This window comes from Betta splendens, chromosome 15 (assembly GCF_900634795.4).
Source record: "Betta splendens chromosome 15, fBetSpl5.4, whole genome shotgun sequence".
NCBI classification, from domain to species: domain Eukaryota; kingdom Metazoa; phylum Chordata; class Actinopteri; order Anabantiformes; family Osphronemidae; genus Betta; species Betta splendens.
The window spans coordinates 6,501,667-6,520,527 of NC_040895.2; the positions used below are offsets into that span (position 1 = coordinate 6,501,667).

At 41.1% G+C, this 18,861-nt stretch overlaps 1 protein-coding gene and 1 long non-coding RNA gene across 3 annotated transcripts; one reads left to right on the forward strand and one right to left on the reverse strand.

Moving 5' to 3' along the window:
- Positions 1-471: 471 nt before the first annotated feature.
- LOC114842087 (uncharacterized) lies at positions 472-4,395 on the reverse strand. Its single transcript, XR_003783250.2, has 3 exons — positions 4,176-4,395; positions 700-786; positions 472-584 (listed from the first exon to the last, which is right to left on the reverse strand). It is a non-coding gene; the product is annotated as an uncharacterized LOC114842087 (long non-coding RNA).
- A 93-nt stretch (positions 4,396-4,488) lies between these two features.
- fam204a (family with sequence similarity 204 member A) lies at positions 4,489-17,539 on the forward strand. Of its 2 annotated transcripts, XM_029127438.3 has the most exons (7): positions 4,492-4,883; positions 5,116-5,200; positions 5,412-5,442; positions 5,735-5,837; positions 7,326-7,415; positions 16,892-17,001; positions 17,165-17,539. In XM_029127438.3, the coding sequence occupies exons 1-7, from the start codon at positions 4,629-4,631 to the stop codon at positions 17,214-17,216; spliced, it is 726 nt and encodes a 241-aa protein (XP_028983271.1). In that variant the 5' UTR covers positions 4,492-4,628; the 3' UTR covers positions 17,217-17,539. The 2 variants fall into 2 exon arrangements, with proteins under 2 accessions (XP_055358192.1, XP_028983271.1); XM_055502217.1 differs by lacking the exons at positions 16,892-17,001; positions 17,165-17,539 and adding an exon at positions 14,425-14,605 and having other exon boundaries at positions 4,489-4,883.
- Positions 17,540-18,861: the final 1,322 nt, after the last annotated feature.

An 18,861-nucleotide genomic window follows, 5' to 3' on the forward strand; every position in this document is an offset into this window, starting at 1 on the left:
ACATCAAATATGCTGAACAAACTGCAAATGAACAAATGCTGCATGTCTATTTAAAGGCTGCCATTCTGCTGGTATTCATGGGCATCCTGCCATATTTTGCCAACTCTGTTGCGTATATATTTCACACACCTTCAACAAATGTGACATAATTCTGGTTTATAACATTTAGTAACTGATCTTTTGTGTCAAACGACTTTTTTACTCATTTATATTAACCATAGTATAATATAAACAGTCTGCAGTAATAAAAATATTATTACCGTTATGTTATAGTGTGAGCAGAATGTGAAGTTAAACAGCTACTTTCTGTACGATGCTGTATTTTATTTGTGTCCAGCCTCTCTGTGTGTGTCAACATATTGCACAGTAAACCTGCAAACTTTGCTGTTTTTTTTTAAATAATCAGAGCATGAATCACATAACCTATGCATTCATCAACTATCCAAAGATGAAAAATGACATCAAAATCACCTTTTACCCAGAGTAGGAGACCACCTGGCGTAAACCAGGAAACAGCCAGGAGACAAAGCCTCGGTTTGTGTTCCACCCTCCCCGTGCTGCAGTGTGCTGCTGCTGAACTCTGCCTGTGGGCACAACAGATTTGACAGAAGACTGCTGATGAATCTCATCAGTTTAATGTGTTTATGCTTGCTAAGCCCTAAACGCTTATTGCTGTTCAATGGAGTGCTACAAAGTTACCTAATTTCCCCCCTGGTTGTCTCTGGGCTGTCTCTGGGTCCACTGGCAAGGCGGGTTTCCAATATCACCGTGTACTAACTCTGCAACCTGTGGAAGACATGAAGGCACGCTGTGTCTTAGTGATTTGTTCTATCGGGCGATGAATAGACCCTGACAGAAATACAGTGAGCACAGATATTACTGTTTTTTCCACCTTAAATTTAGCCATGACTGTCTCTCTCCCTCCACATTGATCCTTTTTACAGTCTTTTCACAGTAAGTGCTTTAGCCTTATCTTCACTGCCCCCACGTCGCCTGTCTCATATTCTACCCAATAAGACTGGCTGCCTGTATGACAGCTAACACCCAGTATTAATTAAAATGTCATGCCTCCAAATCAATATTGTAAAACAGTTCAAACACAACTCTTCACCACTGCTGTGATAAGTGCTTTTGGGTGACAGGTGAGCCCAAAGAAAGAGATCCAGGAGAATGGTATGACGGAATTATCCAGAGAGAACATGTAACATGAAAATTTATGACTCCCCTATGTGTTACTTCATCGCTCACAATTACAAATTATCCACACTGTCATGAAGTGTGCAGCGCTAAACTGACAGATCCATAAGTCAGCAGCAACAGGCCAGGAGGCTCAACGCGAGAACTCTCTACGCTTTAGATGTCTGACTGCAATGCATTAAAAGTGACTAATACACACTCATTTGGGAAGGAGGCTGTCAGAGAGGGGATTTATCAGCGCTGCTAAACTCGCTACTATTCAGCTGATTATGTTCCTGTTAGCTCTACTGTGGTGGGACAAAAAGGTGCTGGTTGTTACCAGTGGACCTGCATGGAAATTCACCTCGAATAAAGTGGATAAAACCAAGAACTGCTGCACCTTTTTTCCCGCAATATTCCAACTATTATGAGCGAGAAACAGTTTCGATTCAAAACTTTGCGGGGCCGCGCGCGTTCGCACGTCCTCGCTGAAAGACATTGTTCAAAAAGCAATGCTCGGGATATGGATAGAATGTGACAAATTCTGTCAGAGTAAATATGGTTTAATAAATGAATTAGCTTCATAAATAATGGCTGTAATGACATTTTAGGGGACAATAAGCCTAAGCGTTGTCAGGAAATAGTTGATGTATGAGTTTCATGCCTCAGCGGTTCCTCAAAATGAATAGGCTTGGGAAGATAGCAGGGGCCTGCAACCAGCCTATTTCCTCGAATTATCTACTTGTTGTCAATTTGCACAGTGGAATTACACATGCAAATTGAACTGCCTGCACAAACACCACTTGGAGATGATAAAAACAAATTAACAAAGGCTATAGAAGGAGGATTTATTTCACTGGCTAACCCAGGTCAAGCAATACATGTATTTTACGATTGTGTGTACCCAATTTTGGTGTAATTATATCAGCAAATTATTCTTTGTAATCGTATTATTTTTCCCCCAACCTTCTCCTTACACACATAATTAACTTCCTTCATATTCACTGCAAAAAAAAAGAAAAAGGAAACGCAGCTCTCTGCATCATAGTCACACAGCGTAATCAGATTGAAGGTTCATTCTTGTTGTCTTCCTATACACCTGAGCTGCAGAGGAAAGGGGAGAGGTCGTCTTTTTGGTGGAACAGTTTAGTGTGACTCCTCTATCCTGCAGGAATCACAATGTTAGAATCTATATAATCGCCACTTAACATCATCCCTCGTAGTGGGGAGGAAATTAGGCGTCCCGGACCTACACGTTTGCTATTAGATATCTCATTTACTTTGTACACATAGTGCTAATCTGCACTAATGAATTCTGCCACACCAAGCCACATCGAGATGACTTAAAATTATTACCACTTCCACAGATATGCCTTTGCTCATTTGAGGCTCAATTTGGCTGGCTCGCAAAAACAGTCTGCCACAGTAAGATACTAATAATTAGGGTTTTAAGATGATTAGTTTATCTCTGTGCTCTTACAGTCCTGCCTCTTATCCACCATGGCCAAAACTTAATAAGAGGCTCTAAGTTTTAAACAGCCAACTCCAAATTACCAAGAAATGACGGAAATAATGAACTGGCGCCCATGCCAGTGAGAGAGTCACAGAGAGAGAGGGAGACACAGGGAGAGGGATGGTGGGAGAGCGGAGAGACTTTAATTCAAGTGTGAAATAGAACACAAAGTTTAGTAATCAATAAGGAAATGATTCAGACCTGTAATGCCAAAATTGTTTAGTATTAGCAGGACTTTGTGACTCTCATTTACCTTCAGACGCTGACATGCTCATCAACTTGTCACACATGTAATTAAAGTCTGAGTGAGTGATACCAGTTAATGGTTGCATATTTCAGAGGATGAGATACAGATTTTACAGCTCAAGATGACATTTAATATAGTTTAAACTTTATCAGCCCTATTAAGTCCGCACTAGGTTTCACCGAGCTCAACACAGTCATCAGTATTCACAGTAATCGCAGAAATCCGTCATTTTAGAGCACAGAGGGGTCAAGGAGATTGCAAAGTCTCCAGGTTCCACGTTCTGCTTTTGAGTAACACCAAGGTCTGGTTTTGTTTGACTTGCTAGAAAGTTTCTGATTTGAATCCATGAAAAGTGTATATGAATTATATAGTTAAAGGTAAAAGTGTAAAATAAATTAATGAATAAAAATGTAAAACACAAGTACCAGCGATTATCATTCAGTATTTATATGTTCTTCTGCTGTTAAGCAGCCAACCAACAGTCCCAAACCAAAATTATTGATTACCGGTATTTTAAAATTGCCCATTCATTTTGACATAAAAAAAAAGCAATCCAACAAGCACGCGGCATATTTATTTGAAAAACAAATTTTTTAAATGATCAGATTTGTCAATTATTCTTCTGTCCATTCATATATCAATTAATTGTGTCATTTTAAAGCCTGACCTCGTGTCCTCTGTTTCTATTTCTAATAATTGAAACGTTGCAAATGACATTGCATTGCTTTATTGCTTTAGCTGACACACAAAACCTGCTCTAAAGTCTCCAGTGTGGACCGGTATACATTGAACTGGTGTCATGTACCCCATTAATAAAGTACAACCCTACAATCTACAGTAACGTAATCTAAAGAAGGTCGTACAGATGTACTTAACAAAGTGGCCAGTAAGTGTATTCCTCACATTTTACTCCAGCTACATTTATACAACACTCAAAATACAAGCTATAATTTATGTAGATTATTGGCTTTGCAATAAGATGCAACCAAAAGAAAGCCTAATGTGAATGAGTGTGAAAGAGCAATTTTAAGGCTAGATGTGCCTGTGCCACTGCCAGGGGCTATACAAGATTTGCATGCTAATCATTCTAATAATAATGTAATGCCCAAAGCACTTTGCGAACCATTGGTCATAGACGGACGCTTATCTCGCCGAGAACATGACACAAATATAGCTAACACTGGGTTAACATTTAAATGATTCCTGGTAATTCACGGACCTGTCAGTCGCCTGGCTCACCTCAATTAGAAATGCTCCACATCAGGAAGCTCTTGATTCAACTTTACTGCAAAGACCCCCTTAGACATCGATTTTACATCGGCATTATTAGTTAAATAACGGTAAATATCAGTAAACAGGGTGGGTGACAACAAAACACCGCTATCGCTGACAACGCGCCGAAATATTGCCTTAAAATGTGGTTTGTGCCCACGAAAAACAGCCAATAGAAGCGTATGTCTCATCCTCGTCTTCACAGGCATAGCCCTAATAAGTACAGTCCTGATTGGACAACGTGATCGGCTGTCAACCAATCTATGCTCTTATTTTGGAAACGTCACAGTGTTTATCCGGAAATGAAAGCTTGCTCCTACAGCTGCACTCGAGAAACGCAATTAGCCGATTTTCTACTGTTTTTACACTAATGAAATGAATTGTTACCCTATAATTTGAGACAAACCGTCACGAAAGATTATGTACAGCGGGCTTCTACCTAATGATTTAACAGAGGACGACCTTAGTCCAGATGACGAAGAGGATAAGCAGGAGAATGATGCTGAGGAGAAGACGAAACAAAGTGAAACGCGCTTGATATCTAGTGAAAAGTTAAGCTCTGCCGGGGAAAACACAGACACAGTGATAGAAACTCAGTCGAGCCACACTGCCAGTGATGCAGACAGTGAATTCCCGACATGCGGTATGCCTGGTATTTCCCAGGAAATGTGGCAAGTATGTAAATCTGTATGTAGTGAGCGCCTACTGCTGATTGGAAATAGTTTTCTGTGGTGAAACCTGAATTTGAACTGTATGAAATGTAATTTAATTGGTTATGAAACACATATCAACATTGTTTAAGTTTGCAGCTGAATCCCGCTAGTAATTGTCCTGGTAAAATAGTGATTAATAACAGGTTTGTAAGACCCGGTTGTATTATCATTCTGTGTCTTATTTTTATTTTAAGAAATTCCAAGATCTGCGGAAGAAAAATGATGAAATGAAGTCAATGAAAGTTCCTAGAAGAAGGAAAAGAAGGCGACACGTGAAAGGTTTCTGTGACAATACAATCCCATTTTTGCTACAGTGGCCTCTTCTATGAAGTTTATGTTTTGTTCATCCTGAATTCAAAACAGAAATTAACTGTCTTTTAAAATGTAGCACTTTGTTGGCCAACTTGTTATTGTGGCCCTCTGTGTATCTGATGCTGATAGAAACTATTCTTTCTTTTAATTGGATCTCTATCTCTCTCTTATTTAACAGAACAAGAATGCAGAAACCCCACAGGGACAAGGTAGCTACATGTTACAAGGTCCATTAAGTGAAGTGTATATAAAAATAAGCAATTAAAGTGCATAACAGTTGTGATGGTTATCAAAATATACATACAATTCTCATGTACAGTGTCATTAATACATGAATTTCAGCAGAGGCATAGTTTGTGAAAGCAACGTTGTTGCTGTCTGGCACTGACGTCTCATGTCCTTCACAGCAGTATGTGACCATATGTCACCTGACAGTTTCTGTTTTACCTAGTATTTGATCTTTGCATTAACCATTAACATATGATTTTTTTCTGTTAACAGAGAACATCAGGGTAAACAGAAGAAGCACTGGGATGAGCTTGAACAGTATTTTGGTGTTAATGATCGGTTTGATCCCCCTACATGTTCCAAACCCTGTGCACAGGTACAGCAACAAAGACTTTTTCCTTTTAACTTGTCTCCTGAGCTTTAATACTGTTTCTGCCGTACCTGTTGGTAGCACCTTCACACCCTTTGTGTTTCTGTGCCACTGTATCCTGTCATTGTGTTATGTGATATGACTTGTGGATTAGAAGAATCCTATAGTAGCACTGACAAGAATACCAAGGATTACGTTTAGCTACATTAAGTGATAAGATTAGGGCGAATCTCCTTTCTTGTGCAGTTCAGATTAAAGTGAGTTGATTTTTTCCCCTCTGCACAGAACCTAAGATAAATCACAATTTAGCTTGACAGAAGAAGAGAGGAAAGAATATCTGATACAACACAATACTAATGAATTGAATATAAATAGTTAGGTGCTTGTACTTTCGAGGAATAATAGTCAAAGAACCTAAAGGCTTTGTTTTCATCCAAATGTGTGTCTGCACTTGAAGATGAATTAACATTTAATACAAAGTCTTGCAAATTGCCAATGAAGCAAAATATTTGCAAGCTTGATGGATATTATAGCTGACCCAGTCAATGGGAACTGTTCTCATTTCAATTTGAAATCCTTTTAATGATTATTTTGAGGTATTTGGTGCTTAATTTATCTCACAGCAGCATAAAATTGAGTTTTTGCTGATTTTAGCCTCATTTTGAATAGGATGAAAGAAATGATTAACAGCCTGAATGAAAGAGAACTTGTCACATCAACATAATGAGGGGCTTCTCTATCCCTCAAATGCAATTTTAATTAATATATTATATTTTTAATTTTGCCAAGTCTTGCACACAGTCATTCGAGGAAAAAAGCTGTTATAGCAGCTAGATTAAGCTTTATTCCTGTTGTAACAGTTTCTTCTGTGACCTTAAAATACATTTCATGACATAAATTTTGTCACATTAAGTTTTATTTAGTGAGATACTGTTGATAACAACAGAGGTCACGTTGTAGGAAGTGTCATGTCAAGTGTAAATGATAATAATTATTCAAATCCAAGCCACCAGTTACAGAGTTACAGTAAAGTCTGAGAATATCGTCCTTTTCCACTTGAGTAACGGTGTCAATTATTCTAAACAATACATTAGAGGAGACAAGTTAATAATTAGGGCCTCTTCCTAGTGTATTTTTAAAAATGATGAAATTTTGGCGAGCTGAGAAAAGTGGTGCACGACTCCCTCAGATGGGCTCATCACAGCAGAAGTGCCATCAGTAACTAGACTCCCCCCTCCTCGCTTAGGCCTGTAATGGAAATGTGTAATTAAAGAGTCACATTTATGTTTGGTAATCTCCTGTAGCATTTCTAAGATTTCCTTACTAATATCCAATCAAAAAGCCTTTCATTTGTGAAGGGAAATCTACATATTTGTAGTAATGGCAATCATATTAAAAATAAGGCCCTGGGGACTTTTGAAGTTACTCTTTGATTTTTTTTCTCTCTACCCATATTTCCCAAAAAAAAAACTGATTTTTTTTCCTCTTCTGCAGTCCGGCCTAGAAAAGAGCATAGAGAAGGCCATAGCTGAAGGGGACATTGCAAAGGCGGAGGAGATGAGCGACAGACTCGCCACACGAGAGGTACGTTGTGCTGATAAGAGATCTTTGGGGTGCTCCCGCTGTGACAAATCAGGCTAATGGATCCGTGGCCATTTCTGCTGCAAAGACATAGAGGAACAAAAACACACGCAGACACATACCATTCAGTCCTGCAGCCCTTTTCCATTGAGTTAATGGAAAGCCCACCCCTTAGTTTTGAAGTGCTGCAGTGTCTAAAGGACTTTTGGCTCTGCTTTTTAATGAAGGGTACATTGCTTTCAAGCCAACTGTTAAATCATTCTCCAGGTAAGAGTTTCATACCTTTGAAGTGAACATGTCCCTTAATGCAGTGCCTGAAGTTTTGTAACTAACCGTCTTGGCAGGCATCAAGGATCAAGTGGTTTGAAACTAATTTAGCATAAAATGTAGCCCACACACACACATAATTGTGGTTAAAAAGACATACAGCTGCAGTGTTACTTCTCCACTGGGGGTATTGCTGTACGTTGAGCATCAAAGTTAAACTTCTTTGTTTCATGATGCATGTTGCTTACAACATCCCATCAGCTTTTTTAATTTTGTAATAGCTGCAACAGGAACATGTAACATGCCGCAGGCTCAGTTTGATTGTTGTTCATGGATTGCAATTGAGTTGTAAAGTAGGTTCAGGAGAGAGTTTAGCTTATGCTGAACTTGTTCTCTTTCAATGATACTCATAGTTGTAACTTAAAATAGTAATAAAGCATATGTAATTCAAGGGTATGCGTCAGTAGGTGTGGGCTTTGGCAACCAAATTTAATTATTTGATGGGTTTTTTTGCTCTTTTATGGGAGGGGTACTGCTGCTTCCGCTGGGTGCCTTGCAGCTGTTAATGATAAGTGTGTGATTGGATGTTTCACCACCTAAAAAATATATTATGTTTGACTCTGACTTTGTCTTTTGTTTCGACAAGTCAAGCAGGACCTGCATTTTGCAGCCAAGCAATAATTGTCAGTCACGTAAGAAAAATTAATGGGACATCAATGTTTTTTTCTTGAACAAATAAGACATATAGACAAATTCCTTGCTGTTCAATTTCTATAATGCATCAGTTGTACTATTGACTGAATTGGCATTACACACATGGCCCCAGCATCACCAGCATGTAATAGACGTTAGTGTGCAGCATCGGAGCCCTTTCATTTTCCCATCTTAGCTGCTAACAGAGTGGTCAAATGCGGCAGAGTTAAATGAAAGCTCTTGTGAGTGGCACCTGCGCCGTGCTTTCAGAAAGCCTCTTAGTGCGCTCGTGGATTGGTTTTAGCCTGAGCTGAGGTTCTTGCCTTCCTGGCACCTGCCTCGCGCGTTGCCAGAACTATGATGGGACGTGACAGCAGCCTGGCAGCCCCCGCTCATTGTTTAGCAGTGATAACTTATTTCACCAGGGTGGTGAATTGACCATTTTAAAATCCCTAAAACCTAAGTGACACAAAGTTGTGCGCCGTTTACTTTTGTACACGGGCAGGGCTGGATGTGTGGAAATTATGAATAGAAGTGGCGGCTGAGGGCCAGCAAGTTTGAAATGTTGTGAATCGCAAAGGATTATAATGTATTTAAAGTGATGCAGTCTGTAATGCAGATAGCATTAAGAGCAACATGTTTGTTTACAGCACCCTAGTGCACTGACAGGATCACTGTGACAAACATTTAGAAGATCAATAATTCCCACTGTGGCCAGAATCAATTTCAAGGTTATAATTGAGTGCCTCATTTGGTATAGAATGACTTAGATGTTTAATTTGTTTACGGTCATAACACCGGGACGTGATTGTGGCAGGCTTTTCACTCGAAGAATAGGAACAGGTTTTCTTAGCAAAAAATGCAAAAGCGTACCGACAGCTGTGAAGAAATAAAGAGGCCTGTTTGTCCCTCTAGGCATTGTTTTGTAAAGAAAACGCTGGTACACGTTGGATGGCAGCGCTGCAGTATATTTTCATCCTGAATCTAACCAGTTCCTACTTATCTCTGCGAAGCAAAGGCAAATGGAAGGGAGATAGAGCGCTTGCTGTCAGAATCCCCCCTTTTATGAGGAGAAAATGTTTGTTTTGGCTGTTTTGAGCTCCCTCAAATCAATTAGCGATTTCCATTTGCTCTACTTTCTTCTTCTTTTTAATCTGAACATTAAAACAATTACAACAAGTAAAAAACCCGTTTTGAAGGCTCCTTACAAATTCGGAGATACGCGCTCTTTCATCTGTCAAACTTCTGAGACGTGCCGCTCGGATATTGCAGGTTGAGCCTTTTTATTCTCATTACAGTTTTTAAATAGTTCCCAAGGCTGAAAGTCTTTGTTTTGGATAAATTCATAAAGACACAGCTCCATTTTTTTTTAAGTGAAAGTATTAACGCCCACAAAGATTGCACAAAGAAATCACATCCTCCTTTTAGGTAACAAAATATTATTAACGTCTACATTTCTTAGACAAAGCTCTCTAATGTATTCCTTTAAACTGTGCAGATAGGGCTTCTTCCCTCATAACGATGTCTGTTGATCCTCCCAAGCACGTTTAGATTTCTTTCCACGAGCCTTAGAAGACGCGAAACAACGTAAAAATCTTCTTGCGTCTGAAGTCGTGCTAGTAGTTCAGTGGAATAAAAGATGCAAGTCGTCCAGTTAAGAAGATTGGGTCTCCATCCTTTGATATGTGCACATTATTTTACACTGATGCAAGTTGCATACGGGGGATAATTAATTCTGTAATTAGCATGACACTGAGTGACACGTGCAGTGTGAACGGTTCAAAGCTTGTCAGGAGGTTTGATAGCACCCAGAACCTCATCTTTGACAGACGGATTCAAAAGCTGTTCCTGGAAAATTAGCCCATGAGATGCTGCAAAGCACTGTGGGACGCCGTCATCCGTCAGCCTAGTGTGACCTACGAGAGATACAGAAAGTACATATTGTTTCTGATTGCTTTGGATTTATCCACTCTGAAAAACAACACACAAGACAAACATGCATGTCTCTTCTTCTCTTCTACTAAATTGTGAGAACTGAGGATCTGCCTACACACTGAATGACAGAAACGCACCAGAGCAGCCAGTTGGACAGTCACACATGACTTACAGAGCTTAGTTATTAACATTAATTACTATTTTGTACAGTCTTTGTGTGTCTGTCGTGATCGCTCCGACATAAAGCGAAGCCACAACTACCTCCAGACTGAATAAAATGCCCATCACTCGCAGCTGTCATGACAATAACGACTAAGTTATGGCTTCACTGCATTCAAAAAGGTGATTTAGATGAAAGTGGCTTAATATTGTCAGTGAACTGTACTAAACATTTCATGATCTCTTGCATGTCATTGTATTGAGGTCTCTATTCAGTACTGTACCATAAATCAAGATGATAGAAATCAGCTCAGAAAGGACAAAGCTGCTTTGTCTAGTTTACCGTTAAATACTGAGCAGGACTTTCTTTGTCACATTAATACGCCCTCCTGTACTCCATTCACTCTCAGTCTGTGTGATATATAATTACTCCCCTGCACTTTTTTCTCTCTTTACAAGACAGAACTACTGTGGTCTTTTGAAAGACTCAGGAGCTGTGTTTTATATACAGTAAGTGGGTATATTTCACTACAAAAGACAGTCACGCTATGTTAGAGCTTACAGTTCCCCCGTAGCACTCATCTCCGCTATTAGAGTGGCATTACCACTTCAAAACACAAACTGTCTGTAGTCTGCCACAATAGGGGGTGCCACATGCATTTTATGACTTCCAGTAGCTACAGAATGGGAAAAATAAAAAGCTGGTTGCAGGGCTGCTGGCTCCCCCCGAACCACGGGGGCAATAAACAGACCCCCAAACAGAGAGGGGCCTGCAGTGATGTGTGGTAGCAGGCCACTTCAGACGTACCTGGCGCTGGGCTGTTCTAGTTGGGAGTCGCGCGCTCCAGCATTTAAACATCACAGGCCTGTGTGATATGAAAATGCAAAAAATTGTGAAAAGTGTGAAAGTGAGATGCTGAGGTAAATTTAACAAACGCGTGTGACGAACATTTAGACACGACAACGCCTCTGTCTTTTCTGAGAAATGCTGAATGAATTGTGTCGCAGCCTCATCACATTCATGTCATATTAGAAACGTGACCCCACTGTAGGCTCATATGTGACCCGTGGCTTCCCTTTCTCTGCGTGGCCTTTGGACGTTGGACCCCTCTTGAGTCTCTGTTTGAGCATCATTACCCCGATCAGTCGAAAACAGTTTAAAACGGGGTTCGTCCTAATAGTTAGATCACTTGTGCAGTAATTAACCAAATGAATATGTATTAACTGGGCCATTTATGGCATCGGTAGCGTTTGACCATGCAGATGGTTTTAATATCCCTCATTATGTTCCAGCTCGTGTTTCAATAGAAGCAGCAGCTAAAAGGAAAAGCCCCACTGTCCTTGAAATCTACCCTTTGGAAAAGCCTCCCTTAAACGCTGTGAAGCAAAGGTGGCGCGGCATTTTGTCAGCGGAGACATGGTGGCTTAGTTAAAACAAAGAGCCGAACTAAGAGCGTTTCATGATATTTATGTCACTTAACACCTTTTTTCTCCCCTTGCCGCCACCTTCTCCCTGCCGTGCCCTGTGTTTATAATCAAAAAATTAATGAGCGGCGCTTTTGTGCGAGCCGGGCCTTATCAGATGCTGCCTTTCCCCGCCCCACATCAGAGAGGGAGGCAGGCTCCCCTCTCCTCTGCGCCATCGCCATCCACCCCCCCACCCCCCTCCGGGCCACCTCGCGCAGAGTTTAGGGAAACTCTCGTCTTTGTTCATTTTTCCTTCAGCATAAGCAATTTATCACTGAATGAACTTTTATTGTATCTCTGGATGAGTCACATTAAATTTTCGCCCATTAATTTTGAAATGGATTTTGAAATGGGTGCTAAGCTTTTATCAAATGCCTGGGAATCTCATTTGGATTATTGTATTTCATTAATTACTTGATAGACAAAGCATACTTTTCAGTGTAGATTTGTGTGCTGTTTAATTAATTAGCATGTTTTCTCTTTTAATTAAAGCCATTATTTAAAATTAAAGCCCACAGCAAAATACATATATAATTTGTTTGTAATTAGGCCTTAATTGGTGGTAGTGGAAGCTTAGCACCCTCGGTTTCTTTTTTCATGATTGCCATTTTATTGCCAGTCACTCATTAATTAAACTGTTTTTTCTAATTAGCTTATAAAACTGTTGATGGCATATTATTGTAAGTGTGAGTTCAAAGCTTGCTAATAAGCCTTCTCTACTCAGAAGACGTGAGATAATGAAACGTGCACAAAGCGGGCAAACTTTGACAGCTTTCTTTTTTTTTTTTTGTCTACTCCCTAAAGATGACGTGTCGTGTGTATCTAGCATCAGATTACCAGCACAGAAAATAGAGACAGGGCTGTGGTACTGTACCTTCCCTGGAGTGGGCTTCTTTTGGCTTGCCACGTAGTTCTGTTTGTCAAAGTGGAGGGTGCAGATTACAAAAGGCTCTTCAGGGGCTGCCCCATGGAAGACAGATAAACTTTGGTGAGAACAGCGTGGGAATTTAAAACCCCGCCATGGAAATAATCACACATTCTATTCAAGCACTGTACCTCAGTATAGTCTTAACTGTGCATTCAAACTGATAGTACATGTTAAATGGAAGTTGTTACAACTGTATAATATTTGGCTTTGAACTATTCATTGGACAAAACCAGCTGAGAAATAATAACTTAACAGAAGAACCTAGAGGTTAATCAGTGTTAAATCATTATTAATAAAGGATCATTAGATGATGGACCACTCACCCCCAGTCAACTAACAACAGGAAGTGAGTGCTCACACATGTATCAGTAATAAAAGTTGAATGATGCAATGCGTACAGGGTCAAATGGTGCTGCTGTGATTTTACAGCTACCATAAAATGCCCTGAACGACTGCAACAGACAGCAGAATTGACAAAAACCTCACTTCCATCCTGACATCACTGCTTCTGGGGGGAGGTCACGCCAAGCGACGCTGCTAATCACTGCCAGACTTAAGACCCGAGCTGGATTTGCATTCCCTGTGTTGCAGCCAGTGCGTTGCTTTACTTAAGAGATTTCAATTGGGCCGTCTGAATGAAACGGCCGCGTGAAGGCGATACGGGTGGCGCTGATTGACCTCTTGATCCTTTGACCCTCTCGGCGCTGCTGCAACACTAAAGCCATTGCAACCAGAACCACCGCTTTCTTCCACCTCTGTGTCACTTCTGAGAATTCACGCTGAAATAACTCATGAGCTGCCTAATCTGATATTCATTCCTTTCTTATATAGCCCTGCTTTCCAAAGTTGACTAAGGCCACATTATTTAGGCATTAAGGTAGTGTGATAAGGGAATTAGGCTGGTCATTAATCGTTTACACGTCAAATGCAGCAGAGCAGCTCGGGGAGGTGATTTAGCGAGGCAAAGCCATATAGCCCTTGTTAATCCACCTCTCACACGTTTTAATTGGAAGAGGCTTCCTGGATAGGAAATTTATGAATGGTTTTAGGGCCATTTCTTCCTTAAAGCCATCATTTATTTCTTATTGTTAATAGGAGCTTTAACACTTTATCCACATGGAGATGTATTTTTCTCATCTTTCATGCAGCTATTGTCTTCCTGCACCTGCTGTTTAATTGCCACAGTGTTTCTTTCTCCGGCCGAGAAGACAAACTAATGCTCCTCTCGTTTACTCGAACGCCTCCGAAATGATGCAACGGAGGAGACGCCAATGAAAACAAGAGTGTGAAACTGTTATTAAGACACACCAGGTTTATCTTGTGGATGACTTAGGCAGATTATTTTTTTTTTGTGGATCGGAGCCTCGTGTTTGGGTCCGTGCTTAAATTTCCATGGCGACCCAAACATGAACGAACAGAAAATGGTGCTATTGACTTAACCCTCCTAGTGCCCTTAAGCCTCTGCGGCTGCAGTGCCAGCATTGTGTATGATGCATTTTTTTTGCCTTTAAATATTCCAAAGGTCAGAGTGCTAATCCTTTAAATAAACCTTGTTTTTAACAGGGCTGTGCACAGGCCACACAAGAGAGAGAAACAAGCCACAGAAACACGCCTGTGATGGACACTTAATTGTATATTAATATGTGGTGGAGTGGGAAGAATTGCCTTTTAGGAGCTGCATAAACAAAGAATGCACGAGGTTTCCTGTCTCTCGCCTTTATTCCAGCTTTGTACTTTCATTCTTATGTTTCCGCAAGCCTCTGATGTGAAAGGATTTGGCACTAAGATGCACGCGGGGGGGAGGGGGTTGTGGGCTAAAATCCTGAAAAGTGGATCAAAAAAGTAAATGAAAAATAATGTCATATTACTGAAAATATGAGAGGCTAATTTGTGCCGACTTTTTGCTAATTTTGTTCTCGCCACAGAAAGAGGAGCCGTCACCTGCTCGGCGCCACAGCGCTGACAGTGCCAGTGATCCATGAAATAAGCTGCCGCTGGCTTTGTTCAGATAAGAATGAACAAATCTGCACAATGTACTGCTCTCGGAATCTCATTTTCATACTTGCATGCAGGCTAAAAGAAATAAGCTGTTTGCAGGCTTGATTAATCAGACATTTGAGGGGTTTTTTTTGTCTCTTTGATCTCTTCTGTCTCCTAGGTAACTTGGTTGACATTAATGTTGAGCCCCAGTAAAGACAATCAGGGATTGGAGACTAAACTGATAAAAAAGGAAAAAACCAAGACCTTTAATGCTTTAAATATAGTAAAGGCTGTGTTTTGAATTTGAAATAGGGGAGACGAGGGGCATGAATTTGGGTTTTAATTTTGCTTTTGGAATGTTTAAGGAGGCGTGTTTTTGAAACCTTTTGCATTTCAAATGCAGCCCCACAGGAGAGCAGGTTAATGTGGGTAATCCCTGTTTAAAAAGAAGCATCTCAGTCTGCAGATCTCCAAATGACACCATCCAGTTTCATGCACTTTTGTTTACGGTGCGTAAACGTGACGAGGGCAGAGTTGTTCTCGGGTTCCTCAAAAGTCCGGTTTCTTCTAAACTGCAGGAAACATCTGAGGCGCCCACACGCCATCGCCACGAGGAGCAGGGGAACACGTCCGCGTGCTCTTATCAGCGCGCAGATCTGCTGCCCACGTAGGCGCCGTCACCCGTCGCAGCACTCTTTAAGAGGAGCAAACATGATTTAAGGAATTTAAAAGCTATAAAATGGCAAAGAACGGGAGAAATGTCATAGCATGCACGCTTCAGGTTATGCAGACGCTTCCACAAATCTTCCAGTCACTGTATAGATGAATGCCTTGAGGGCCCAGCCGGAGCCCAGTACTTGCAGACAGCCGAAGCCCTTATCTTAAATCCAAGCAAAGTACCATTAATCTTTTTGAAAGACCTTTATGGCTTTTAATGTATCCCAAATTAGAACATTTTACACCCTTGGTTCCTGAAATATGGTGATAAAAAGCCTTTAGAGTTTAATTTTTCCTGCCTGCTCGCTCTGACCTGCTTAATCCCAGCATGCATTAGGAGATATTTTAGTTTCAGTCTTTCTAATAAAGTTTATCCCACTTAATTATAATTGAAACATTTTTTTCGAGCAGGTCTCTTTTTTTCAAGTGGCGCAGTGGTGGCACATTTCTTCATTACCTTAAGACTTCCTTTCCCCCTGATTGTACTCTGAATATTACAGAGAATTACCCAAAGGTTTGGTGAAATTGTTCCAAGTTGTTTATCAAAGTTTGCCTTTGCTTGAATAATAAACCTATCTCAGGAGTGACAGAGGAGGCAGGATTTTTCCCTTTGTTTCCTGTGCTTCTGTGTGACTGGGGTTATTGGGATTATTCTGCTTCACAATACACACGCCTTCCCTGGGATTTGAATGTTTGCCTCTTGCAGTCACGGTCATTCTCTGCACTTCTGATTTCAGGGACTGCCTGCAGTACTCCAAACAGTTTTACTCTGGTGATGAGTATTTTTATTTTTTTTTAAATGAAAGGGGGGGAAAGTGCTGACTGTTGCTCCTCAGCGTTTATTTATTCATTTGCTTCGTTTTCACATTAAACAAGAAAAAAGAAGCAATCAAAAAGAACAGTGTGAAAGAGACACTAGAAACCAGGAGCTCAGAAATATGACGCCCCTTAAATGCCTCAGACAAAAGGCAGAACGATGCAGGATGATTTGAATAGAACGAGAATCCTGTCATTTACAGTAAGGAGCTATGGGGCAACTAGAAGGTTTAAGACTTTAAATTCAGATTCCTGAGTTCTGATTCTAATAGTTGTGGATAAAATGTCAAAATACGAAGACATTCAACATAATGACAAATATTGTACTGTTTATGTTACATGAACACAGACCAGCACTAGAGCCGTGTGTGTTTAATGCCTGCGCAGCCGATGTGGAGTGTGTTGGACAGTCGGATGGAAGCTGAGACAGTGACACACGAGTCCAAAAAGCTTTTTCCTGCCACAGACTGATTTCCATTCTCTAATAGGCCTCTCCTCTCTCTGTGCCTCTAAATAGCTGGCCGTGAAAATCACCCAAGCCGCTGATTGCCGTGACTTTGTGAAACGCAAACAGGAAGAGGACGCTTTGAGGGCAGCGAGAAAAAGGAAGAAGCAAATACCCTGGGGGTACGGCCACTCTCTCTCTCCCTCCCCGTCCTGTTTATGCTCGGCCTGATATCTGCCATGTGTCGCACTCTGGTGAAGACGGCGCTTCTGAAGCCCGCGCCGCTGCACACAGACGTGCGTCCTAGAGCCCGGTTGAGTGACTGAGCTGTTTTCTGTGTTGCAGGTTTGAGGCGAAAAGACGATGGGAAACCAAAAGCAACATGGGTTACATGTGACACGTGAAGGAAACCCAGCTCGTGGAGGCTGTTTTGATAATGCTCCCGTTTTTGTTTTTTTCCACCATGGACTGATCCTCTTTCTGTTCATTCACTTTGTATATTTTGAAGACTTCACACCAGCAGAATGTGAGGAGGAGAAAGTCACACTGTTGGCTGAGGAAGAGCCCAATCCACACAGTGTAAGGGAGAAAAAACGATGGCGCATTCAAATTAATTCCCGAGGCGCCCATTGGTGTCTGCATTGTGTTATTTTTCATTACATTTCAGTGATTTGAGCTTTTTGGCCTTTTTTCCCTCCAAATTAAATCTGGTGTACATTACTGGATGATGCGTTTATTTATTGCTGTAAAGTGGGTTAATCACGAAGGCGCTCCTTTCTTCTTCTGCAGAAGAGAAAGGAAAGATTAGGGCCCTAATGCAATGTACAGGATAATGTGCGATAGGATTTGGGAGTAGAAAATGAATTTTGGCTGCTGTAAACTGTTGTGAGCGGCCGTAAAACTGGAAGTTGAGCGAGCGGAGAGGAAGGGGGTGTGAGACGTGGAACAGGGGCTTTGCTGTTGGCCGTCACCCATGCTGGGAGACGGGCTATTGTCTCTGGGCCCCGAACAAGAGGCGCGCGTGGTTTCTCGAAGCCTACACTCGCGGCTCATTGTGCGACGAGCTCTCTTGAGCATCTGTAAACTCACTGATTCCTCTCACTGTTGCTTTGATCTTTTTCTGTGATCCGCAGCGTTCGCTTCGGCGGCGGCTCCACGTTTCGGAGGCGCCCGTTCAGATTCCAGGAAGTGCTAATTGCAAACAGCATGTCAAAAAATTGAAAAAAAGCACAAAATGATAAATTACTTCTATTCTTAATGCTTTTTTTTTTTTCAAACCGTAAAAATGATTGCTTTGCTTCGAGGTAATGAGAAATAAAATTAATCCACCTAAGTTGTTTGCATTGCACATACCTGGCCACTGTGTCCCCTGGTGAGAAACACTGTTCTCGCTGCTTCGCTGTGTAGGCGCAATCAGCGTGAGGAAAAATGAACAAGACATCAGCAGTAAAAGTTTGTAAGCAATTATGTTAAAAAAAACACCTGAGCGGAGGAAACCTAGATATGCACGTGGTGAAGTTTGAAGTTTGTATCATTTTACATTAGAGTGTGAGACTGAGAAGCTGTCACTTGGTGAGAATTGGTGTTAATTAAACTATTAATTATCTGGGTAATGAGACGTGTGTTAGAACTGTGTTAAGCACATCAAAGTACAACATGGGATTTCTTCACTTTGATGACTGCTATGAAAAATAGATCTTGACTGAGGAGAGAGGAAACATCAGAGATGCTTCATTAATGCGACCAGAAGCAGCGCGTTTTAGGGGCTTTGAAAGTTCCGGGCGACTCCTGCAGGAAGCGCTCAGGAACGTCTTCCCCGACATGCGGAAAACGTGGGGCCACGATTTTAAAACCAGCGGCTGTCGGTGAACATGACCAGTGCTGATCCAGGAGCAGCACAGCACCATATCAACAGCATCTCACTTTATTAATCTCTTTGAACACAGGATAATGCCTTGAGCAGAGATGATTCTGCTTTTAAGCTGGAAAATCCACTTCCCCCCCTCTCTCGTCATGTCGACGAGCTGTTTTCAATAGTCTAT

Coding starts and splice junctions, on each gene's coding strand:
- fam204a (XM_029127438.3), top strand. CDS start 4,629: ATGTACAGCGGGCTTCTACCTAATGATTTAACAGAGGACGACCTTAGT. Junction 4,884..5,115: donor TTTCCCAGGAAATGTGGCAA/GTATGTAAATCT, acceptor TTTTATTTTAAG/AAATTCCAAGATCTGCGGAA. Junction 5,443..5,734: donor AGAAACCCCACAGGGACAAG/GTAGCTACATGT, acceptor TTCTGTTAACAG/AGAACATCAGGGTAAACAGA.